The sequence below is a fragment of the Pseudorasbora parva genome, chromosome 1 (assembly GCF_024679245.1).
Source record: "Pseudorasbora parva isolate DD20220531a chromosome 1, ASM2467924v1, whole genome shotgun sequence".
Taxonomy (NCBI): domain Eukaryota; kingdom Metazoa; phylum Chordata; class Actinopteri; order Cypriniformes; family Gobionidae; genus Pseudorasbora; species Pseudorasbora parva.
In genome coordinates, this window is record NC_090172.1 from 47,008,506 (window position 1) to 47,035,280 (window position 26,775).

The following is a 26,775-nucleotide window of genomic DNA, read 5'->3' on the forward strand; positions in this document are numbered from 1 at the left end:
TGTTGTGTTCTGTTCTTAGGTGTAATAATGAACACAGCAGTCATTCTGATGTTCCTAAATACGAACCACTGAAGACACAGTGGCTGAGTTTTGTTTTCGTCTATGCTTTTATGTCTACGTGGGCCGCAAAGTATTTCTCACTAGACTGCTTTATAAGCGAGGATTAGTATGAAGGTTTAGCTAAGAAGCTGCTCCTGAAATAAAGGATTCAGATCTGTACCAGCTCTTCGTGTTCCTGCTGCATCTCCAGAAGGAATGAGTGTAGTTTTAAACGCATGCACACTTCACGATGAATGCAGCTAATGCAGATAACTTAAATTATGGCATGCGTTCTATGTATGACAGTCTCAATATAATTCATAATCCCACGTTTATAATGAACAATGCGTTATGGTTATTGTGTTATTACAAACTGTGTACGCTGGTTTTAAAGATAACATGGAAACACAAAGCTTAATTACGTAGATGGTTTATATGGTTTATAATGGTGTCTGTTACTGTCAAAAAAATTGTGTTGTTAGTTTACAATGCATAGATAACATTACGCATCATTGACAAACCGACATTAACACAAATTTTTTTTTTATCGGCATTAGGTGTAACATCAATCTGTCAATGAACTAACATATACATCAGTAAACACGTAGCATTTGCACGAACATTAACTGCCAGTACATAAAGATAGATCAGTGACATTACGTTAACCAACCATTCGGAAATGCCAGAGACTCACGTTTCGCTTTTACTGTTGTCAAGAATATTACAAAGTTTTTATTTAGACACCAAAGAATCATATTAACTTGTATAAAAATGGCATTATATGACCCCTTTAAACTTACCTTGACTGCTTCTGATCCGGGCGTGATGTCACCCATCAGATGAGTAAACAGTAACTCTGTGTGAGACGGGCTTCCCTGAAGCAGAGAGATGCCCCCTACTCTTACCCACAACTCTATGATACAGTACACGGCCACTCGCACAGCACTATGGACAAAATTCAACAACATATAAGTTTAAACAAATTTTTCTAAAATAACAATAAGCAAGCATACTTTGTGCATCAATAACACATAGTAACATCAATTATGTCTTTAATGAAATGTGATCACAAGTGCTCATTTAAGGTATGTTGGTAAAAGATGTACAAAGAGTATTATCTTATCTGATCACATTCTACCTGAGATGTTAATAGAAGGTTTCATATTCCTTTTCACATTTTTCAGTCATCAATGGAGTTTCTGTAATACCTGTAAGCTCTTTGCTGGCCCAGACTAGCCTCAGGCAAAGGCATCCATGCAGAGAGAGATTGCGAGAAAAGCCTTGTGAGCACACTGCTATACTGAACCAATCCACCACCCACACTGTATCCAAAAAAACAACATTAAATCACTACTTCAGGAAACAAATAATTTACGCAGCAACAACTGACAATTCATTCATCAAAAATGAAGCAATTACAAAATGAATGTAATGTAATATGAAATACTCAATTGTGAACTCTAACTTCATTGTGATTTGCAGTTTTAAGAGTTTGCAATAAAATTCAGTAATTGTTAGGATCTCCGTTATGTTATACATTTTTTATGTTTATTTAGACAAAAAAAACAGCATTTAAATATAATATGGATTTTGACATCAGTTAAAAAAAAAAAGTCAGGCCCTATCTATGTAAAGCGTAAAGTGCAAGATGCAAGTGTTTTTTGCAAGTGCAAGATGCTGTGTTTTTTTTTTTGAGGATATCCAAATATGAACAAATGTTTTTTTAAAGGTACATTATGTAGGATTGGGTACTGAAATGGGTAAAGCAGTCCAAATTCAAAATACTGGAGTGCATTGTCCATCCCCACCCCCTCCTCAGACTTGACGTTTACACAGGTTGCCAGCCTAAGGACACGAAACAGAAGCAAGCGCAAGTGACATTTTTCTGCGTTTTAATATGCTCTCGTTCATAGAGATATAAAGGTGGATTGCGAGGCTTTCTAGGTTGGGTAGAATCTGTGATCTCTGACCCAGTTTGTTTGCTGGCTTCCATGGCAGCAATACCCTTTGTTTTCCACCAGCTGGTAACCTGTGGTGTCGAAATACTATTGGGTAAACTGGCAGCATGCGATTTCGCAAAGACCAAAACAAAAACAGACATTCTGACATGGAAAGCAAATTTCAAAGTTGAATAACTGACTGTAGAATTGCTTTTCAGAAAAACAAGTTGGTGGATTTAGCACTTTTCCTAAATATCTGTAAACATATGGTATTTTTATGCTTTAGTGAAGTGAAAAACTTACATACAGCACCTTTAAGGGTTAGGCTATAGTATGTATAACTAGTATTATAAAATCAAAAGTACCCTTAGGAATGTGACAATTTAGATAGCTGAGTAAATGTGTGTGTGCTTACGCCTTGATGAGAGCAGAGAGAAGCTCTAGAGTGTCGTTGTGTATAGAGGGTAAAACCAACAGCTTCAGACAGCCCTCTCCTGTTGGACTCTGAAACAAACCCCTTTTGTTAGTGTCCGCAATATCATTTAGATGCATGAAAATAGAGAGAGAGTTAAAGCCTTACAATGCTCTTCGTGTTGACAGCCAGAGCTCGACACACCAAATTAAGAACATTCTGAACAGGCAGACGAACTGAAGATGCAGGATCGACACTACAAGAGGAAAGTAAAATCTCTCAATATGGCCCAGATCATTTTTTAAAAATACACTAAACTCAACAGACTTTAAAAATCAGCAACCAATTAAGCCAGACAATATTAGAACAACCTAAGAGTGTGTTTAAGAGCCAGACAAATAGCCTTGTAACGGTGATGAAGCTGAAGAATCAAAAGTGGATCTACATCATCCAGGGGAAGGAAAGGGAGTTCCACACCAGGTCCCTCATACTGCACCGTCCCTTCTGTAACAGCAAGCACAGAACTTAACACATTTTCCCCCCTTTCAATATAACAAAAACACTGATTACAGCAACATACCTGTTTCTGTACCCTGGTACAACTGTCCCAGTATGCTATTGGCTGATGCTAGAAGGCAGTGCAGCTGATTGGTCCACCCCTCAGCCTTGTGCCCACCTCCCCCTCGTTCCAACACTCCACCCAGACAAGGCAACCGGCCGTAACACTCACAAGCCACCTACCAATAATGAAAAATATGAATTATGATGCAGAAGGTTTGACTCAACTGCCGACATTATTATTTAATTGCCAATAGAACACTGAACAAATGGATGTAACCAACCTCTTGTACTTTAGGATTATCAGAGTCCATCTTAGACAGGAAATACGCCCCAAGCTTTTCCTGTAAGGGACAATGTTAAACTTTTTGAGATACAAAGTAACTGCATCAAAAATAGACATAAATCAATGGATATACTGACCCTCAGAGATCCGCAGGCCCGTGGGTAGTAGATCATACACGCCATCATTCCCTTCATTGCAGCTAGGTGGCACTATGACAAAAAGTTTGCTTTCTTTGATGCTTTTTGTTGCACAACAAATGTAATACCGGTACTTCATTAAACCATATACAATACCATTCAAAAGTTTGTAACCTAAACTTTTTGAAAGAAGTCTGTCATGCTTGATATGCATTTATTTGAAACTGAAAAAAATACCAGTGAAAACAGTAGAATTGTGAAATATTAATTTTAAAATTTAAAACAACTATGTTTTCTATTTGAATATATTTTAAAAGGCAATTTATTCAGTAATGGCAGAGCTGAATTTTCAGCATCATTACTCCAGTCACGAATCTTCAGAAATCATTCTAATATGATGATTTGCAGCTCAACATACATTTCTTATCAATGTTAAAAGCAGTTGTGCTGCTTAATATTTTTGTGGAAACTGATACTTTTTTATATGAATTGAAATCTTTTAATATTTTAATGTCATAGTTGATCAATTACTTGTTAAATAAAGTGATATTTTTTCCCAAACGGATTTTGAACAGTAGTGCAAGTGTACATATGAGAGTAACTAGACCATTATAATGAGATGAACTCATTAAAGGGGTCATGAAATGGATTGTTTTTATTAGTTTATGTTCTCTGAGGTGCACTTATAAAATGTATTTAATTTTTACATCAAAAATTGTCATAATTTAGAAATAAACTACTGTTTTCGACCCTGAATTTAGTCCTCTGATTTGAATGCTCTGTTTGAAGGGTCGTGTCTACTGTGAGACTGATGTAAAAGTAGCTGTTGTTGTCTTGCTCCAGTCTTATGCAAATGATTGTGCCCTGTGAAGTCACATGCCACCTCAGATTCAAACACAGCTTATTTACAGCTTGATTATATAAATGCCCTTTTAGGATGACGAGGACGTAACTATCGGATTCAATTTTCTGCTTGTTTATTTATAAAAAATAAAAAGAAAGGGTATGTGTACTGTATTATGTGCACTGCGCTCTATTAACTGAGACTTGTCAAAGCACTAGCAGGCTGTTGCCCTAGTTTGTTTAATCACTTCTATTGCTCTCATTTGTTAGTCACTTTGGATAAAAGCATCTGCTAAATTATTAAATGTAAACAAGGACATTTAAAGTTATGGAATTTGCAGGATGTATTCAAGATACAAAGACCTCTCATGTCATGACCCCTTTAAAGAATGCCTTCCTCATTTATTTAATTCTGACAATATTCATCTATGGCTGACTTTTCCCACTGCAAAATTAGGCATCGCAACAGCTAGTTATCAACAAAGTTGAAAAGTATTTAATTTAAGGTAATTACAGCCACGTGTTACTTTAATAAGGGGATTTTAAGGCTTTGTGCACGGGAAAAAATAAATCAATTGAATAATAACTACTGCAATCTCATATTCCTAACTAAATTCCATATTGTTTCTCCCTATGGTGGGAGTCGTAAATCGACTCCAAAAAAACAGGAACTGCGTTGTGAGTGTATTCTGACTAAATTTTAATTATGCATTAAAATTGTTTGGTTTCACAGTTATTAATGTATGCAATTTCAGCAATAAAACTTAATTTTTCTAAAAAGAAAACAAATTAGATGTTAATTTTAAGATACCCGTCTTATTGTCTCTTATTGCTCTTTAATAAAGAAAAAGCAATTATTATCCGATTAATCGATTAATCGGTCGATTAAGTGGTAGATTAATCGATTACAAAAAGAATCGATAGCTGCAGCCCTAAACTAAATTATAGTTTTAAGTAGAAAATAGTATTTATGTAAAGAGATAAAATACAGAGTAGCCTATAGTAAATGATATATTTGTATACAAATTATAAAAATGACAATGTCATCATCCATCACAATAAAGTGAACAATATGAAAAAAATATGAATGTTGCATGTAAACCCTTTTTTTTTTTTTTTGACAATGACAGTGATGATCTCAATCTCAGACCCACGGTAGGCGTCACGTGACCGCGGTATTGCGGCCAAAACGGTAACCTTCCCAGCCCTACCAGGTAGCACTAGCTGGTGTGATTGAGTGAAGGCAGAGACTAATTTGCATATTCATGGATCCAAATGCAGCTCTGGAAAAAATTAAGAGACCACTTAACATGGATTTCTCAATTTTTTCCAGAGCTGTATATACTAATTGAAGGATGTAAACGGGTTACAATGTAGAGTTACATTCAAGCCATTTTAAAGCAGGGAATTATGGATTTTTTATGGATATTTATATATTATGGATCATTGTGGTTATCAAAGATGTGTTTTAAGGTATAAAATGATTGTCTGCAGTGGGACTTTAATGGATTTAAATGTAAATGTGACAAGAACATGCATTCATTTTACCTCTGATTTGAGGCTGAGCAGGGAGGTCAGAATGCCCAGGATGGAGTTGAGTCCCACCTCCCTGGCCAACTCTGGAAGCTGGGATGAGTACTGCAACAAGTCCTGCAGCACACTCACAGCAAGCTGCACGGTAGGAAGAGGGGCCTGCGACTGTGTTTTGAGAAGAATAGTAGATCTACTAAATCATACAGAACTGAATAAAATCAGGAAAGACCTATTAAGTGGATGCAGGCAGAAGAACCGGACAAGGCAAATGACTGAAGACATCTCTCACCTGAATGACCTGCTGAAGTGTTCGCAGCCATGAAAGGCAATGGTGCTGGAACACTTCACTTGAACTGTCCTTCACCAGCACAGACAGGAGACAGAGACCCTCAAACCTGAAATACATGTGATAACCAAGCCATATTAAAGTAGAGATGAAACGGAAGTATAGCAACAGATCTTTTCTTCTGTATTGTGACATATCCAGGAGAAACAGATTATTGAAAAATAAAGAAATGTAGAGCGGGGATGGGTTCTATTCATCAGTTGTTAATTTAATGGAGACAGATTGACTACCAGTTTGCAGTCTATTGTAAGAAAGATGCATGGTTTACATAGACTTAATAAGAGTTATGTATCGAATATAAACTATTGCTACTGACCTATAAGGCCCTAAATGGTTTAACTCTTATATTTAACAAAACTTTTATTGCACCACAATCCATCTCGCTCTTTTAAAGGGATACTTCAGCGATTTAGCATATGGCTTTTTATCAGTATAAACCTGGTAGTAATTCAAATGACTGTGCTCCCCCCTTTTCAAAACTTTTCAAAATTAATTTCTATGAAAGTTCATGTATGCAGCGCCCGCGCTCACCTTAGCCCTTTACTCTTGTGATGAATGTAATCTGACTCCTGCTGCGTTTGCCATGACACTCGCTTGGCTCACTCACATTATATTGAACAGACACTTTCAATTTTTAATTGTAGTGTCTGTTCTCTAACTGAACTAAATGATTTTATGAAAATTAACATAACGGTAGGGGCATTGCCGCAGTGGGCAAGTGATCCAGTAGCGGTGACTTTGGGAGTGCCCTCGTAAGGCAGCGAAACAAGTGCATTCTGGGATTTGTTGTCTTTCATCCACATGAGCCAAAAATAAATGTTCTGTCTTTTCTCAGTCTAGGTACCAAATTAAAAAAGTATTTCACATTTCTACAACATAAATGACTCAGTTTAAATACACATTCATCTTCCAGTGCTGAAGTACCCCTTTAAGATCACAAAACTCTGGGGTTCTTGTAGGATATGAAAGTCAACTAAAGGAGGGAGAACATTTTCACATTTGGCTCCTAAACTCTGGAATAGCCTTCCTTATAATGATCAGGGCTCAGACACGCTCTCCTAGTTTAAATCTAGATTAAAGACAACGGATCTCTTTAGCCAAGCATTCACGTAATGCATCTCATAACCTTGTACTCCTGTGATAAATGTGCTCGATTGTCTTCGCTTAATTTTTTGAACAGCCGCTACGCTAATTATTTTCCTGTTCTATATCATCTCGGGAAACGCATCCCAAAGTAACTACCGAGTCCGTCAGCTTCAGTCTGGATCCAGCCTCTCATAAAGACTTCAGATGACTAACCTTTGAGGAGACGACTCCAACTCTACCTCCAACAAACCTTTTCTATATACCCTAATCATTGTTAACAACACACATTCTTTACTTCAATGAGCCCACTGTTTCTGCATTAAATTATTACATTGTTTATAAATCCATTGGAAGCTAATTGTGTGATTTTATATTTTCTGAAATGCATACCTTGGAAAGTCTCCTCTGATAACAAATCATTTTAAATTGTAATGCAGACAAATGCATTTTCTGTAAAGCTGCTTTATATGTATAGTGAAAAAAGCTATACAAATAAATGTGAATTGAAATTAAATTTCATGAACGCATTCTGGGATCACATTCGGGGTCTCTGTATCTGAGAGAGAGAGAATCTTACTATCACATTTATTTATTGATTTATCAGGTTAACTACATTTATGGATTTACAGTACAACAAACAACACATTCTTAAGAGGCAGTAACATGAAAAGTATTGCAACAAAGTTGCAAATCAGAAAAGGACAGAGTAGACTAAGATTATCAAGAGAATTCGGCCATACCATACATATTGTGCATTTAAACAACTGAAAGGCGCTGTTCGGGTTTGGCTGGGAAGATCTTGACTGCAAAATAAAGGAAGCTTTACTCTGACAGCTCACCTGGTCTTACTGGACCCGAGCCGTGCATTACTGATGCCCACCAGACCACCCACAGCTCCCGTGCTCTGGAAAAAAGATTTAAAAAGTGCCGTTAATATAGGCAGACAGATGAACCGCTCCTCTGTGTGTTTTCAAATGAAACAGAATATATAAACGATAAGACTACTTTTGAATACATACTAACGCTTCCATTTAAATCAAACAAGCGTGCGTAATACATCGCGTCGCGCGCTAACAGCGTAAGCACAACCGGCAGGAGAAGCCTTTAGCCCTACCTGAGTCCCAACAACGCCATGCTCACGGTAGTTTGCTAGAAGAGAGGGTAGATATTCAGGTCTATCCTCCTTTAAGACAGACACCAGTCCTTCTGTTAAACGCGTTATGTTGGGGCCATGCAGCCAAGCCGCTGAAGCCATCTTAGCGCCCCTGTATGACGAGCATACTCTGCGACGAGAATAGGTCAGGTGACGTCAACACTTTGCGTCGGCGTCTAATTCGGAGTGCACGCATTCAGTTATTCAGATACCCTGCGTCTCAATCAGCTCCCTAGTTCACTAGTCAGGGCACTGATCAGGACATAAGTTAATGGGCTGACTCCCTGATCAGTGCCCTGACAACTGAACTAGGGAGCTGATTGAGACGCACCCATAAAGATTTTAACTGGTTTTATACTATGTGTAGAACTTCACAAAACATAATTTATGCTAAACTTGAGAAGTTTGTTTTTTCTTCTGAAAAACGTTTGGGAGACTTTCCCCCTATGTAATCAGACTTTAAGTTACAGGCACATGGTCATACATAAGTTTGCTTAGCCCCAAAATGCTGTACAAAACTAACAGCGAGTACTTTCAATTATTATTATTTTTTAAATAACATCTTCCCATATAATTAAAGTAGCATTTATTTTGCCTAAATAGCATACAGTATATTAGAATTCATGTCAATGTTTTAAAATTTTCATTTATAATCAGCCTAAATTGGACACACAAAGGCATTTCCTTTTTCATGGTCTTAAACCATTGTTATCTTAACGTTGATTACTTAAATGTTGATTAATTTAATGTATAGTTAAATAATGTCATAACTTTTAAAAAAAAAAGAAGAAAAAAGTACACTTCATAATGTTTTAAACTGATGGGCCGGATCAGAACTTTTTCAAAAAGTAATTCAGGGCGAACTTCATTTTTGGTCACTAAAGATATTTTTCCAAACACTGGTAGCACAACTACTAACATATTCACTATAAATTAGAAAATAAATTTGAATATAATTTGAGTAGGCCTATCTTTAAAATTATCCTAGCTTTACAATTATATTTTAATATATTTTTAAGACAATATATTTTAATATTTTTACTTTTTACAGTAAAATAATTAAGCAGGAACATGCTGCCTACAGTCACCTCTAGAATGCATGCAGTTTACTAGCAAAGCACTTAGCTATACAATTGGACAGTAAATTATCTAATGACGAATTCTCCACCACAACACTGATTTAAAAGCATTATTTTCTAAAGAGCAGAGTGAATAAATGTGCATGTATCAACCAATATATAATTTAATTAGACAATCTCACTCGCTAAAAATCTCAATGATCTCTAAGTATGTAATTGCAGCTGGTTTTGAACTTGCATTGCTAACAAGATGCACATATGGCTGTTGGATTTCTATGAAGACATTCCATCTGTTAAACCACATCAAATCACAGCTCAGCATAATGTTTAATTACTGAACATAGGGATATATTTTATAAAAAAAGATTCATAGTGATATTTACTAACTCATAATGAATTACATTTTACAGCATTGTGGGTCTAAACAGTCAACGTCAGTGAATAGATGGGTAAAAATATAGTTGCTTAACTACTCTAAATGAGTGAGTAGAAATAGACACGTGTGCCAGTCTGCATGAAATGTTAAATTTCTTTCAGCACATTATGGAAATTTCTACCTGGATTGTAGACCGTGCCAAACTGAATGAATCGATCAACTGTTGGTCTGGAGAAGAACATTAGTTCCAAAATGAAAAAAAATCAAACATCCTCCCTGCAGCTGACTTACTGGACAGACTTGTGACAGTAACGTGTACAATGTTAATAGGCAATTTTAATACAATTATCAGGTTCATTTTCAAGCTTTCATTAAAATAAGTTTAGAATTTGAATTTGAAATAACAGATGTCCCTAAAATGTTGTGATTATATTTAATAGTTAGTCTCAAAATGTTTGACTTCAAGGTCCCCCGTTGTCCACAGCAATACATGAAGGCCCCAAGACTTAAACAACGTGTTTGTATGTTATGGTTTACTGTAGGATTATGTTTAGTGCTAAAGTTACAGACGGATCTTGGTTTTTGGATTTTGCACTGATGAATCTTAAAATAATACATTTAATACATTTCCATTAAAAAAATCCCATAAAAAAGGATAAAGCATTTCATATTAATAAGACAAAACAAGACAGACAAGGCCTCTTCTTCAACTGAAGAGCACATCTAAAGCAAGTATGCACATTGGCATGATTGTATGGGTGCTTTAAACAAAGCAATCCTTTATTTTAGAGATAGCTTTTTGTCCTTCAACTGGAGCTCCACTTTGTTCACTGCAAAATGTTACTTCCTTGTACACATTGTAACATAAGTAAATTTCCCATTGTTCAGTAGTAAACTATATAGAATGTCATAGGAAAGGGCTGATCCTGGGAGAATGAGATAAAAAGTCAAATTTCCTGGAAATCATGCTATAAATGTGATTTTTAAAATAACCATCAAAATATTTCTGGCAGTCCAATTGTTACATCAACAGTTTCTGTAAACTAAAACAAGAACAAGCATGTGATTTTCAACTGAAATGAGCTTAACTTACAAGCAACATTATAAATCATCACATTTTGGCAAATAATGAGGAATTACTGTGTGTGTGTGTGTGTATGTGTGTGTGTGTGTGTGGCACATACAGGGGCTGTCCCTGTCTTCTTGTGGAATCTACAAGCTAATTTTGCACTGAAGACTTGTAGCAGTGTATACATATTCTACAACTCAACATGTGAAATAGATGCTAAAATTTACATTAAGAAACCAGACACTTTTGTCCCAATGTACTTTGCCAACTACTCTTTCACTAAAAATGCCACGTCCTTAATTATTTGAGTATTGCGTGCACTATAAGTGCACAGAAAAAAGTGTTACTACGTAGTCTTGTATGATATGTATACATTTTACATAACTATAACATAAAAGCTGCTGAGCAAGTATGGATGGATTGGATTATGGGTCTAGGAAAGTTGAATAAAATTAACACCAAACTCAAGTTCCCTATGGTGTTTGGAACAGTGTATGTACTGTACAATGAAATAACATAGAACATATACCATAATTACATAGCTATTAATGCCCACTTGATATATAAGTGGGAATATTATGACAAAAAATAAAGGAAACAGAAAGGAAAAGGTAAAGAAAGAATGAAAATCACCCCTGAATCAAATGGACCCTTTGCCCACCAATAATAGATTGATGTCTAGATGACCCATCTAACATCAGCTTCCTCCCTTTCCTTCTCCCTCAAACTTTCTAACAAATAAGCACCCTAGTGAAGTGGTTGATATGACCGGTGAAATAGAGGCCAATTAAAAGACCACTTCATAGATGCTATAATGGTGTGAAAAGGAGCCAAAAGACAAAGAAAGAAAGGAGGCTCTGAAAATATCAGTAAGTGCTCCACTCTATCAGATGGGCCCAGTGGAGCAGAGGTATGAGAGTACTGGCAGGTTGACACCCCACCCCTGTCGCCCTTCCTTACAACCTCCGCATGGTGTCGTGTGTGTGTGGAGGGGCTGTTAGCAGAAGTGGTCGTCCTCTTCATCTTTCATTCCCTTCAGCCTAAGCCTTGCAAAGTCCTCAAACACAAAGTCATCATCCTGTGAGAAATTACTGAAGACCAAAAGAAACAACAGTTACAATATGCAAACATGCACATAAGCAAGAATCTCATACTATGAAAGAGACACACAGCTAACTCACTTTGTTTCAAACTCTATGAGGTTGGCGTCCACAGGGACATCTGTCTCTGGCACAGCTGTGGAGGACACAGATTAGGGGAAAAATGAGGAACACTGTGCAAATGGAAAAGTATGTAAAACATATTTTTTTATATGACATCTCTGATATGACTCAAAAGTGAACCATGCTACAAGTATCATGTTCACAGCTAGAATGGACAAGGCTAGGTTGTGGACACACATATTTTTATATGCACGTATTAATAAATAATGTTCCATTAAATGATTACATATAAAATAATAATAAAATGAATCATATAAGCATTAATAATAAAACACAAATAAAACAAAATAAATACTTCTAAATTGTTTTATGATGTTGTTGTTGTTTTATTGGTGTAGTCTAATGATTTAGTTATTGTGTCAAAAAGCAGATATACAGCTCTGGAAAAAAATAAGAGACCACTTAACATTGAGAAATATTTATATATATATATATATATATATATATATATATATATATATATATATATATATATATATATATATATATATATATATATATATATATATATAAAATGCATAAAATGCACGTGCACACGCATGGTGTCTTCAGAGAAAAATATAATAAAAATAAACAGTGCTTTTCAGGTATCTAACAGTTTTCAGGTACAGAAATAAATTAATCAATTTAATTATAATAATTTGTAACATAATAATTAAATGCATAATCTTTACTGTATAAAATAAATACAAATGAATCATTATTAAAAAGTTACAAAAGCTAACCAGTCAAGAACAGCGCGTGATTTCCTTGACTTTTGTTGTTTGATTTACTTTTTTTTTTTAAACTGTCAGGCTAAAAAAACGATTAGGTTGCTGTCAGTTTAAGACATAATGCACGGTACTGTACATTGACACTGAACACGTATTGTCTTTCTCAATTGTTTATGCTTACTTAAGACATAACTGACTATGTTTACTATGAAACTCACCAAGACAGACATGCTGAACAAAATGTGTGTGAACGTCCGTTAAAACGCAAAAACACTTAAAAGAGAACTTAATATTTGCGCGTTGTCTGATACGCTCACAAAGCCTCCTTATTCTTGAATGTTAACATTTTTTTAAAAACACACACAAATGTGTTGCAATGTTTGGACCCCAGGTCTCACCTGCGTTTGCACGCTATCAACACCTGAGTGATGACAGCATAAATAACTGGTAATATTACAACATAATATGCATTGAACAAAATGTACAAAGAGTGACTGTTTTGTCTGGTTTTGATCATCCTTGTTGTAACGTATTGGGAAGACAGAATGCATATCTATCACCAGAAACATACACCAGCAGACTTCTGTCTCTTTTACGTGTTATTTTCAACTAACCGCATTATAGATCTGTCTTAAAATATGAGATTAACCACGGTGCAAGTAACTTCCAAACAATGGGTGGGGAACGATACGGTTTTACAGATAACCTTTACATCCCTAATATATACTCATGTATATATTTTGACAAAATGTCGAACTTGAGATGTTACCTGACTGCGGTCTAGAGTTGGGCTGTTCAGAGGGCTTAGGGTGCATCAAAACAAAAGGCAGCTCCACTGCCACATCCCTAACAACAGACAACATGTTTGGATTAAGTCTTTTAACATTGTGTACAAATATAAACTTTGAAGTACTTATGTGTCAAAAAGGACATATTCACCCTCCACGAGACACCACAAGCTTGACTTTAACTCTGTAGGACACCAAGATTCCCAGGACCTCCTTATTGGACACATCCTTCACTCTATAAGTACAAGGAAAAACATACTGAACTGTTTGAGACTCTCTACTAGAGTGTTTATGGACACATGGGTTTGGTTAACTTTATAAGCACTAAAAACTCAAAATATACTAAAGCTTATAATGTATTGTTTTTTTCTTAAGTATGCGATAGGATGCACTGTTAGCTGAAGGCTACTTACATGGTACTGGAGGCCAAATTGGTGTCTTCATGTTTTAGCTGCCCATCCAAAGCCAGACCCCTCTTCTCCCTGTTATTGGTCAGTGTGGGGGTGAGTGTGTACACCTTACAGAACGTGGAGCTGGGTGACACCTGGTCACTGCAGATGGCAAAAACAAAAGAGAGTAAGTCTTGTGCTTCATGCATTAATCTTTAGTATTAGAAATGTGTTCAAAATGTATAGGATGCACTCTAAACGTTAAAAAATAATTAATTGGTTTATGAATATATTTACAACTTTCATTTTCTTTTGAGTTCACAAAACTGACACATTAAGTAATCTGAATTGTTTCACTGTTTTGAATTTTATGAACTTTAACTTATGTTCAGTTAACTTTACCTGAAACTGGGCTGAAATTTCAAGAAAAGGACAACAATTTATATACTTTTTAACCATGTATGCTCGACTTCGGTGTTGTGATTCTTCATGGTGTGCGACGTCATTACGCCTGAAAGGTCGCAACCGTGCATGGAAGTACTAACCCAATGTTAAAACGAACATGCAAAGACTAAATCAAACGGCATTTCCCAAAATAAAGGGAAAACAACGATGTTGGCCGATTTTGAAGTTGGAGGAGAACATGAGATGGAGTTTTTCGGCACTGGGCCAGTACTTCAACATGACCTTTCCGGCTTGATGACATTATATGCTGTTAATAATCACAACACTGAAGTCATGCATTCATGGTTTTTAAAGTATATTAAAAAAAAATCTTGAAAATGACATGGACTAGGATAACAGGACTAGATAAGACCCTATTCCTCAGCTGCGACGAGCCCTTTGAAGCCCTTGATTTGGACATTCAACCTGTTGGTTGCCATTGAAGTACATTATATGGAGGAAAATCCTTGAAAGTTTTCTTCAAAAAAACATATTTTCGAATTGAAAAGACATTAGAAAAAAAAAAGACATGGAAATTTTCATTTTGAAGTGAACTAATCCTTTAATGCTATCAAAGCATTGTGTTAACAATTATCAACGTAGCATTTATTGAATTAGCTAGTTAAAGCAAGCCAAGTTTCCACTACTTAAAATATTTAAATTGAGATTACATGATAATTTGAAGTTAAATGTATTAATGAGCCAACTCATATATTTAAAGTTAAAGGGTTAGTTCACCCCAAAATGAAACTGATGTGATTAGACTCACCCTAATGTCGTTCCTCACCCGTAAGACTTCTGTTCATCTTCAGAACACAGTTTAAGATATTTTATATTTTAGTCCCAGATCATATGCAGTCTATGCCCACTTTACTGTCCATGTCCAGAAAGGGACTAAAAACATCTTCAAAGTAGTCCATATGTGACATCAGTTAGTTAATTAGAGTCTCTTGAAGCATCAAAAATACATTTTGGTCCAAAAATATCAAAAACTAGGAATTTATTCAGCATTGTCTTCTCTTCCGTGTTTCTCCAAAAAGATTCAAGCAGTTAATGATTCAGCAAATCGATCAATGCTGTGGGTCGATGCCGTGATTTCAGCAGTTTGGCAGTTTGACGCGATCCAAACTGCTGAAATCACGTGACATTGGCGACCTGAATCATTGATCGATTCACACTGTTTGAATCTTTTTGGAGGAACGAGGAAGAGAAGACAATGCTGAATAAAATCATAGTTTTTGATATTTTTGGACCAAAAAATAAGAGATTCTAATTAACTAACTGATGTCACATATGGACTACTTTGATGATGTTTTTATTCCCTTTCTGGACATGGACAGTATATAGTGGGCATTGACTGCATATGCTCTGGGACTTAAACTTATATCTTAAACTGTTTTCCGATGATGAACGGAGGTCTTACGGGTGTGGAACGACATTAGAGTGAGTCATTAATGACATAAATTTCATTTTTGGGCGAACTAACCCTTTAAAAGCAATTAAAAAAGGGTAGTAGAAAAAGTAGAAATATAGAAAATATATATTACTCAAAATAATACTGTAAATATTTAAAAAAATACTAGAGCTGTTAGTCATATATTTAAAGACAGCTAGTTCAGTGATACCTGTCAGATAATAGACATGTCTGTGTACCAATCTCAAACAACACCTGGCATGCATTGGATCATTAAGCAGCACTTTGGCTGAGTTTGAGAAAAGAAAAACTAGTTTGACAAACTTTAAAATGTGATTTATGGGGACATAAATGCTTCATGATTAAAGATCATGAGAACATATGGTGAGGAAAGAAAAGACAACATAAAAAAGAGAGGAAAGAGGAAGATACATATACAACGTCTTTAGTATGCTACCCATACATTATTTGTTTTTCGGAGAGGAAGTTATAAAAGCAGAAAAAAAGGGAAATCACTTGGGTCATTTAAGTTGGAAGCTAACAAAATAGTAACTAGCAGTTGGTCTCATTTGGTTTCAATTGGATGAGCACAATAAAACAGAGCGTGGCTGACTGAACAGCTCTGGACGAGAAATAAAGCAAAAAGGACAGCTACGGCCCTTGTTTCGGGAGTAAAAGAGGAGCAACACTGTCTCATCTCATGGAGAGGGTGGAGAAAAGGGTCCAAGAGCCATCATCGACAACTAGAGATGGGCTCAGGGTCACGGGAGCCAGAACAAACGGTTGGATATGAGACTCACCATGATGAATGTCGACCCACAGACTTGCTGTAGGTGTCGTGGGAGTAAAGAACCACATCTGTAACCTGTAGTACTGAGAGAGAACAGTCTTTGTTGTCCTGTCAGCATTAAAAAACTAGTGACTATTAGGCAACATTGGACCGTCATGGTGCTGTCAGCAGCGGGATGAAGGGATAAAGGCATTTGGCATCATATCAAATGAGGGAGTCTGTAATAAAAGTCTGTATGACCACTGCAGAAAAGTTGAGAAGGTCACAGACCGATCCAGCTTGAAACTATTTACAAGGGTATAATAACTTTTGGGTATTTGGCAGGAAAAAGAGCAAAGCTGTACAGACAGGAATGAACTGGAGTTGGCACGCGGCGGTTGGTTTCACAAACATGGCTTTAGCAACAACAAAGCTTGATTGATGGGCGAGGATATGACGGAGACACCTGTGCAGTAAACATTAAATGCTATAAATCTATTCTGACAACACATTTGTGAGATGTGTATTAAACCCATTCCCACTTCACAGAAACAATGGCGTTGAAGAAAACAGACTGCGCATGAAGAGATGGCAGGTCAAATTAGAGGTATAACAACAGAGGGAAATGACAACAGAAGAGATCTTATGAAAAGATAATGGAGGACTCAATTTGAGGGAGGTGAAGAAAGGGACAGAGAAGAGAAAGTGGGACGGAGGGCTACTCACTCGGCTTCTACCTGAGCCACAGGACATTTGTACTGTGCAGTGCTGAACAAACAGATATCGGCATACTGTCGCACTGTGGGGAGAGAGCAGGGATACACAGCAGGGTTACCAGGGTCAGGAGGGAGCATAGACGAAACAAACACACAAGAGAAAAAAAAAAAAAAACATCACAGACAGGACAGCTGACATTCACAGTAATCTACAGAATGAACACATCAGCACAAGAGGATCTTGAGAAAGATCTCAACAGCACAAGGGTAGAAACACATTACAATCACAAACTCAAGTGCACCTTTAAAGTCAACATGAAATTCAAATTAAATACACTACCTTTTAAAAGCTTGGGGTTGAGACTTTTTTTTAAAAACTGAAATTAATACTTTTATTCAACAAGGGTCCATTAAACTGATTAGGAGTGACTGTAAAGACTTATAATGTTAAACATATAATGTTACACAAGATTTCTATTTTAAAAATATATGTTGTTCTAATTAGATTTCTACTCTTAAATAAAAAAAATAAAAAAAATATTAATAATAAAAAAAAAAAAAATAGCTTCCAAAAAATTATTAAGCAGCGCAACGGTTTTCAACACTGTTTCTTAAGCACCAAATAAGAATGTTAAAATGATTTCTGAAGGTTCATGCAACACTGAATAAATGCTATATTAATATACGTATATAATGTATATTTTAAATTAAAGGGTTACTTTAACGATTAGCATATGGCTTTTTATCAGTAGAAGCCCTGAAGTATATATGAATGATCGTGCTTCCCCCCTTATAGCCCTCTGAGAAGACAGATTTATGAATTTTATTTCTGGAAAAAAATCCTCCGATGACATAAATAACATCATTTTGCATCATCGGAAGATTTTTTGGCTAGAGGCTAAAGACTACAGCCAGTAAAGGGAGCTGTTTCCGCATGGGCTGTTTTCAACCCGCACATGGCGGGTGGGAGCGTACTCACAGCTCAGCTCGGGCAGCTGTGGGCATTCATGTGAACCGAGAGGCCGGCGGAGCAAAGTTAGTGATTTAACTTCTCAAATGAATTCCTACAAAAGTTAAGCTTCCAAAGGCATGAACTGCAAATGCACCAGACTGAACACGCGCTGTGAATGTATGCCGCGCCCATGCTTTCCTCAGCCCTCATCACGAGAGCTCATTCAGCTCATTCAACATAATGAATGTAATCTGACTCCTGCTGCGTGTGCCATGACACTTGCTCGGCGACTCACTCATTATATTGAACAGACACGTTCAGGTTTTAATTGTAGTGTCTTTTGTAGTGGAATGTGGTGGGCAAGTGATCCAGTAATCCAGTAGCGGTGGCTTTGGGAGTGGCCTCCTAGGGCAGTGGAGCAATGTATTCTGGGAATTGTAGTCTTTCATCCCCATGAGACAAAAATAGATGTTCTGTCTTTTCTCAGTCTAGAAAGCACCAAATTCAAAAATAATTTCACATTTCTGCTACATTAATGACCCAGTTTAAATACAGATTCATCTTCCCAGCGCTAAAGTACCCCTTTAATAATACACTGCACTAATATTTCACAATATTAATGTAATCCTGATCAAATAATTTCATTTTTTTTTAAATATTAATAATTTCTCAAAATTATCTTACTAACCCCAAACTTTTAAACAATAGTGTACCTGATGTATTTATTTATTTTAAATACCAGTACAAATATTTAGTAAATATAAATACCAGTAGATATCAAACATCTGGTTTGAGTGAAAAATATAACTAATTACAGAAAGAAATTAAGTTGTGAGCACCATTTCATGCTAACTTTTGATACACAAACTATAACCACAGCACAGAAAAAGCAATATTTCAGTGCAAACACACCTGTGATAATAACAGACTATATAAGATATTTAAAAATTCTCTCACAAATGAATAACAAAACAGTGGAATCACTGTGAAGTAAACAACAAAGTAAACTTCTGTGAGTGCATGAGATACAAATGCAGGACAAAAGCAACAGAAAAGGAAAAAGGGAAGAGGAAAGCTGAGGTATTTAAGCTAGCTGATTTTAGCATTAGCTAAAAAAAACTTCAAAACAGACACAAAAGCTAAACATTTTTTTATATTTTTACTTGTAACTTGTAAGACATTGTATCATTTCTTCTACATGTAATAAAAACGATTAAATGTCCACCTCACCAGAGATTTTAACTCGTTTAACCGTTTTGGTGGAGTTGTTGGTGACATGGACGTTGACACTGATAGGTTCACCATGGTAGTAGAGCTGAGGAGAAGAAGGAAATCAATTACTTTTCACTTTTTATTACCTATGTATAGTTAAAAGGGGTGATGAATTGAGAAATCAACTTTCCCTTGAGCTTTTGATATAGCTGAGCATCTCATTAAATATGCAAAACTTATCCAATCCTAGCAGTGGGTGTTTACTTCCGAATCTCAAGTGTGTCACGCCCATCAAAACCCAACGTTTTGGAAACAGCCTCAAAACCAGTGTAGAAAATAGCCTATTGCTTATTCATTATGATGTTTTTTGAATGTAAAAACCAAACAAACGTCATTAGTTGACCTCAGACAACAGTATAAAAAAGAAAAAAGCCAGTTCATGACACCTTTAACTTAATTTGCTTGCATTGCACATTTGTTCTTTAACTTTATTAATTCAGGGTATTATAAAAAATTATGTAAAGTAAGTATTATAAAGTAAAGTTGGTAATATATGCTCCTATATATGCTATATACTCATATGCTCCTGTCAGACAGAGAGCAGTTTCAGTAGTAGCGGAGTAAAAAGACATAAAAACTTGACATTTTATTAAATGATTCGTGGGTAGATGCATGTTCACACCTCTTTATCTAGCGAGGCCTCGAGGTGAAGGGAGCGGTCAGACATAAGGAAGCTGCGTGTGGTCTCCACCATTGGCTGCGGCCCAGGTTTCTCTGGAGCGTACTGCACCTTACGAATCACCAACCGCACCGAGTTCCTGTTAAGCAGAGGCCGGTTAGACACAACTTCTGCTGTACTGTCATTCCAAAGAAAGAAAACATTCCTCCCTCTGAGTAAAGATGTATGTTACCCTTTAAAAGTGTGGGTTCTGTAAAATGTTTTGATGTTTTAAAAGGAAGCTTAAAAACAGTCTCCAGTGGCACATGCTCCTTCAGAAATCGTTTTAATATGATGATTTGTGGGTCAAGAAACATCTCTTATTATCAATAGCAGAAACAATTGTGCTGCTTAATATTTTTTGTGTAAACTGTGGTAATCACTGCCCTGGTTATTAATTATTTCAATATATTGTACCTGATAAGTCAACTGGACACTCAATGTATATAAACATTTAAACTAAAAAAAGAAACTCACAAGGAGCAACACTTTACCGTTTGTGAGTCTTCTCATCCACAGTTTTGGCACAAAATGCCCTGACTTCAAAGTCAACACCACATGCCTGCGAGTCAAAATACAGAGATAAATTACCATTGAGAGAAAAAATAAAGACATTTTAAACAATGTTTCACATAAGTGTGCGTTCCCGTAGCTAAAGGACTGCATGGTTAAACAGTCAGTCATTAAAGTCATGAAACAGAAGTTGTGACAGCCTTTTCTTACTTATTGTGACGTATAGTATTGGGTAAAGTATTAGGCACGTTAGAATGCAGGAAGATTTTTTCAAGTGTCTTAGAAACATTGCCACAGTTCTTCTGGAATTAGTCTGTAATCACAGACAGACTCGATGATGGTGAGATCAGATCTCTGTGTGGAGTTTACCGGCTGTTGTCAGACTCCTTGTGCATACAAAAATCACACTGGATTATTAAAATTAAATGGCAAAAGGAATGTTTGGAAATGTGAACTGATATTTCCTACTGACACACTTCAGCAAAATATATAAATAACTGGCATTTTTGGATGCCAAAGGCTTCTGCAAAGTACTGTATATCTGAGTGAAACGCTTCTCAAACAGGAACACATAGGGTAGGACTTGATTGTGTCCATCTGGAATTGATTGGATCATTGGATGTTTATGGTTTGCTATTGGTGGATCTCACGTGAGCGACAGGTTGTCCTGCTTTTGTGCCAGAAAACACATCATCAGAGAAGAGATGCCATTGCAAGAGGGAGGGGAAGTTTTTTTTGTGAAAATTAAAGATAATAAGGGTACATGAATTCAAAAATATGTTCCTTAAAAAAAATATAAACTAATATTAAAATATTTTGATTTCATGGTGACTGTAAAAAGCAGACTAGTTTTCCTGGCAAGTAAACACCAAGTCGATTTTAATTTTTTTTTAGCTTTGCACATGCCTAGTCCCATTACCTTTCCTGTGTCCTCTGGGCCGGGCTGAAGAGTCACCGAACAGGGAAGGTTCTGAGGAATCTTTTCAACAAATAAAACTACTTTAGCAAAATAACCTGGTCACAAGCAAGAAAATATTTTCACACACAATTAATATTAAAAGTTTGAAAAGTTTGTAGTAAATTTGATGGGGTGTGTAACGTTGTAACTGATTACTGTGCTATGTAAAGGCCAATTCACACTGCACCAACAGACGGATGTAGGATCTGTTTGTTACCCCTGTCGGTTTCTGTTGGAGATGGCCTGTACTCTGATCTGGTGTTTGTCCGTGTTGGTCAGTGTCTGTCCGTGCAGTGTGAATTGGCCTTATAAGGGTATAAAGGTCTTTCATTCAAATTTGTTTCACAAGTTCTGGATACACTGAATAAAACCCATACACAAGTACTGAAATATGCAAGTAAAAAAAGAAGAAGGTCAAAGTTAAGAGTCACCGTGAAGTTGAAGGGGTATGCGTTCTGGCCTAGCTTCTTGAGCAGTCTCTCCTGTAGCCGACTGAGCGGTTTGCGCTCCTCGGGCTGAGGGGGAAAGGCCTGGAAACTGGAGATGAAGAGATCCTTTCGGAAAGATAGGCCCAGCACGTCCAGATCTTCACGGCCATAACGGAAGGCACACGTCAGGGTCACAAACACTGGTAAAAAGGCACAGAGTACAGAGCAGAAGAGAGGGGAGGGATACAGTTGAATAAATAATGGTTTTGGTAAAGATGGTTTCATGTTTAAAAAAAGCAACACAATAAAAATGAAGATATAGCAAATCAGTGTGATACCTTTTCTGTCTTTTAGGTATTCTGGGTCAATCAAGAGCACCCCATCTAAAGTCAGACAAAATACACAAAGTAAGAAAAAAGAGAAACAGCAAGAAGTCCCAGTATAAGGAATACATTACTGGGGTGTCAAATAAAAAAAAAAAATAAAAAAAAATAACCCAATAAAAAAACATTGTGAGCCCATAGTCTGCACAGTATTTGAACTACTTTAAACTTGTTGCCATAAAAAATGTGTAAGTAGTGGCTAACGATTGAAATTCTGTCTTCATGTGTACATAAATCAGTAATAATAAAAAGTTGATTCGCACAATAACGCATTCTGCATGAGCTGCCAAAATTATGACCTCATCCGGTCATAATTGTAATATGTCATTAATTGGACTCGTGCACTATCGAGTTTGTGTTCTGTGATCGCTATAACTCTAATCTGGTCATAATTGTAATATGTCCATTAGTTAGACTGTCATGCTTGTGTACTATCGAGTTGTTAATAAGAACGGTTTGTGTTTTTGTGATGGAAGGGGTGACTTTTTTATAGAACAATAATATTCAATCTGTAACACACAGATTCTGCCATAGTCGTTGCCTGGGTTACGTTTGTGTGGGGCGGAGCTATCAAAATAGGGCAGAGACCCTTTTGGGGAAGGGGTGTGTTTGTTTTGGTGATTTGAAATAACAACAATGGTTACCAGAAAACACTTACCACCCCACCTTTAATGAGTTACTGGTACGTGCCTGCCCGAATATCTTCATTTGGGGGCATACATTTATTCTCAGCATATATAGTGATATAAATTGTGATTTATATAATGAATTAGTCAATATATCATGTAATTAATCAAATACATTTTTAATCTGACAGCTCTCAATTGACCACTTTCTACCAAAAAAATAAAAAAATAAAAATAAAAATTGCACTTTTAAGACATAGAACACATTGGGAAAGAAATTATAAAAACTTAGCATATATATTACTGTTAAAAAGCTTGAAGTCAATACGTGTTTTTTTATAACAGAAAATTAATTAATTAAATTAAATTAGAAATTAATAATTGTATTCAGCAAGGCAGCATTACATTGATCAAAAGTGAAAGTAAAACACATTTATTGTTAAAAAGGTACATTCTGTTCTATTACATTTTCTATTCATCAAAGAACTGAAATAAAAACATGAACACAGCGGTTTTCAACATTGATAATAATACGAAATGTTTATGAGCACCAATTCGAATGATTTCTGAAGGATCGTGTGATACTGAAAATTGAGCTTTGCCATCACAAAAATAAATTACATTTTAAAATGTATTTCAATAGAAAACAGACATTTTAAATTGTAATCATATTTCAGTATTACTGTTTTGCTGTATTTATGGTCCAACAAATGCAGCCTTGGTGAGCATAAGCATTTTTATAGTAAACAGTTTTTTAAAATCTTTTTAAACAGTATTTTCAGTATTATTATTTCAGCCTGCACAGAGGTTTGGATAGAATAACATAGACCATTACCACAGCATTATAAGAGTTATCTATACAAGATTACCATTACAATATGTAATACTCCTGACAGAGCTAATCTCCCCGCACAAACGTAATACGTCTATATCTCCCAGAATAAAGTCTCCTGTGACCGGCTGCCATGCAACAGGGAGAGAGACGTTCCCTCAACAGGGGGGATATGACGAGGAACCAAAAATCTCACAGTAACATTACAAGTTACAATAAAATCATAGCAGGCAAGTAGGTAAAAAAGTATTAAATAAGTCAATAAATACATGGATGTCCATTAACATCAATTGCCTCCACAAAGACGCAATCCTTCAACAAGAAAACACAAGGAAATCGATCGGTTCAACCAAAAAACTCCCAAGATGTTTTGAGTAGGAACTCCCATCTGACTCACCTACAGGGTCCACGTGATCTAGATGATCCACAAAGTCCCTCTTCCCCAAGTATACTGTGAGCTAGAAAGAAAGAGAAAAAAAACATGTTTAGTAAAATAGCACAAGTTAGAACTTGCTACACAAAGACCCTAGAGATAAACGCAAAATGCATGCTGTGCCTCCATCAAAGAACTCACACACACACACAATTTAACAAACAGCCCAAGGCATGCCACACTGACCCCTAGATGATCTACTCCCTTCCTGAAGACAACCCTTCTAGACGGCGTGATCTCAAAACACACATCGTCCACATGCAAAATGCTTTCCATTACAGAGAACGAAAGAGAGAGATGAGATGAGGGGATAGAGAGATAAGGTAGAAAGGCAGCAGCAGTATGGAAATAGCCCGAATGCAAGCCGAGAGAAAGAGATTATAGAGGAAATAATGCTGTGATAACCAACACTGTGCTGATAAAGAAATCCTCAAAGGAAGAAAGAAACGTAGTAATAAAACAAACAACCAAATAAATAAAAAAAGAACATTTATAAAGGCAATTAAAAGGAGCTTAAAGAAGTGAACAGTAAGAGAAAAAGCAAGAGATGGATAGAGAATGAGGGAAGAGACACGCGAGAGGGAGAGAGAGACGGGAAAGGAAAAGGTCCACTGAGACCAATGAAGATCACACCTTCCACCTTCTAACACACTGAGGAATCTTACCTTGCAGTTGGGGCTGGACTTCTTGAAGACTCTGTAATGAAACAAAAGAGAGAACGTCATTAAAACCAAATGTAAACCAGAACAAGAGAAGCACATTTTTGTATTTTTTAATTTTACTGTTTGTGTAGAAAGTTGTTAATTGAAGTTTCCATTTCAGAAAGACCATGGCGTTGCCAAATCCAGTAAATCAGAGGCTTAGGCCCTGTTCCAAATGGCACACATCATATGCCCTTTTGGTCTTGTGGACTTACAATGGCTGCCGCATGCGCGGGCCTGTTAATTCCAAGAAACTGTAGGGTGTCCCATTGGTCATTTTAGGTTTCAGAAGGGTGCTTGTGGGCGACCCTTTCCTGGTCGATATGCGCCCTCGATGTGCACTTTTGCTGAGCCTGCAATGAAGCGAGCTCTGCAGCAGACTTCTTCCCGACAGTCAAAGTGGCGTAACTTCACGAAAGTGCGGACTCATAGAAAGACAGTGTTGAGGGTGCCATTTGGGTCAGGGCCCTGGTATGCAAAAGTGTGGTTTTGTTTTTTCATCCATTAAAGGTAGAAATTCAACACCCTCCAAGTGTCAAATGCAAAACTAGTTAAAACAGGGCTGCTCAATTGGCCTTACTAACCCAAAATTGATTAGGAATAGTTTTAAATGAATTTTATGAATTTTTATTAAATTTAATCTTTGATAATAATGTAACAAATAATTGAAATTATAATAATAAGCCCTGGATTGAAGTGACATGCCCCCAAAAAACAAAAACAAAAGCATTTACAAATATAATATGCATTTATTTTTTCTCAATTTGGTGACAATTATGTGGAATATACTTTATGCCCAGTAGGAATTATTATCCACCTGCCATTGGCCGGTGTGGTAAAAAGTTACATTTGGTCTCCTGATCCAGGGTTTTACAAGGCTTAGGAACATGAGAAATATGAAAACTAGTGACCACCTGTGGTTAACCAATGTAATTACTCAAATATTATCTGTGGTTACATAGGCAAGCACACAAATTCTTCTCCCTGGGACTGAAAGAGACAGAGAAAAAGAGAAGAGGGACAGAAAGGGCAGAAGCATGACAAAAGGAAGGAAAAAGAAATGATGAAAAACTGCCCAACCAAATAGGCTGCAAACCGAAAGCAGCTGGACAAAAGGAAGGGAAAAAAGACTACGCAGAGGTGGACAAAGGAAGAACATAAAACAGTAAATGGGATAAACGCAGCTGCCCAGAAAAAGAGGGAAAGTAAAAGAGAATGAACAAGAGAGTTAGAGAGCTCACAAAAGAGACTGTAGGTGTCAGTGACTCATCTGAATGTGGGAAAATATGAAACAGACAAAGAAAGAACATGAAAGAGTAGCTAAAACATAAAATGAGGAAAGGGAGAGCATAAAGAGAAAACAAATATCAAATAAGAGCAATATAGTATTTTCACAAAAAAAGAAAATTCTGTTATCATTTGTTGTTCCAAAATATATGACTTTCTTCTGTGGAACACAAAAGGAATCATTTTATAATCATATATCATATAAATGATGACCGGTCATTCTTTCCCATGAAATTACAAAGAATGAAATCTGGAGAGTTGTAGCTACAAAATGCACCGTAACAGGATAAGGAGAAATGTCAAATATGATATATTCCATATGTTCATATGACTCGTGTACTGCATTCTAAGTGTTACAAAGTCAAACAACAGCTTCAGTTGAGGTACAGATCAAATTGTTATGGTGCAAGAGTCATATG

At 36.3% G+C, this 26,775-nt stretch overlaps 2 protein-coding genes across 2 annotated transcripts in view; both read right to left on the bottom strand.

Annotated features, from left to right (window-relative positions):
• The window catches only part of pelp1 (proline, glutamate and leucine rich protein 1), a 31,880-nt gene extending 23,399 nt beyond the window's left edge, over window positions 1-8,481 (bottom strand). The window contains exons 1-12 of the mRNA XM_067443121.1: window positions 8,295-8,481; window positions 8,020-8,084; window positions 6,038-6,143; window positions 5,764-5,913; window positions 3,373-3,444; window positions 3,234-3,293; window positions 2,972-3,128; window positions 2,763-2,895; window positions 2,560-2,647; window positions 2,395-2,483; window positions 1,248-1,361; window positions 840-984 (exon numbers count right to left, since the gene is read on the bottom strand). Of these exons, the coding sequence (XP_067299222.1) occupies window positions 840-984; window positions 1,248-1,361; window positions 2,395-2,483; window positions 2,560-2,647; window positions 2,763-2,895; window positions 2,972-3,128; window positions 3,234-3,293; window positions 3,373-3,444; window positions 5,764-5,913; window positions 6,038-6,143; window positions 8,020-8,084; window positions 8,295-8,435 (1,320 nt within the window). The 5' untranslated portion in view covers window positions 8,436-8,481. The remainder of the gene's footprint in view (window positions 1-839; window positions 985-1,247; window positions 1,362-2,394; window positions 2,484-2,559; window positions 2,648-2,762; window positions 2,896-2,971; window positions 3,129-3,233; window positions 3,294-3,372; window positions 3,445-5,763; window positions 5,914-6,037; window positions 6,144-8,019; window positions 8,085-8,294) is intronic.
• A 1,905-nt stretch (window positions 8,482-10,386) lies between these two features.
• arrb2b (arrestin, beta 2b) overlaps window positions 10,387-26,775 on the bottom strand; it is a 50,273-nt gene continuing 33,884 nt past the window's right edge. Inside the window, exons 2-15 of the mRNA XM_067443135.1 lie at window positions 25,034-25,064; window positions 24,333-24,393; window positions 22,433-22,477; window positions 22,098-22,294; window positions 21,628-21,687; window positions 20,690-20,757; window positions 20,160-20,295; window positions 19,496-19,580; window positions 17,324-17,396; window positions 13,995-14,132; window positions 13,733-13,816; window positions 13,563-13,639; window positions 12,039-12,093; window positions 10,387-11,948 (exon numbers count right to left, since the gene is read on the bottom strand). Coding sequence (XP_067299236.1) covers window positions 11,855-11,948; window positions 12,039-12,093; window positions 13,563-13,639; window positions 13,733-13,816; window positions 13,995-14,132; window positions 17,324-17,396; window positions 19,496-19,580; window positions 20,160-20,295; window positions 20,690-20,757; window positions 21,628-21,687; window positions 22,098-22,294; window positions 22,433-22,477; window positions 24,333-24,393; window positions 25,034-25,064 — 1,204 coding nt within the window. The 3' untranslated portion in view covers window positions 10,387-11,854. The remainder of the gene's footprint in view (window positions 11,949-12,038; window positions 12,094-13,562; window positions 13,640-13,732; window positions 13,817-13,994; window positions 14,133-17,323; window positions 17,397-19,495; window positions 19,581-20,159; window positions 20,296-20,689; window positions 20,758-21,627; window positions 21,688-22,097; window positions 22,295-22,432; window positions 22,478-24,332; window positions 24,394-25,033; window positions 25,065-26,775) is intronic.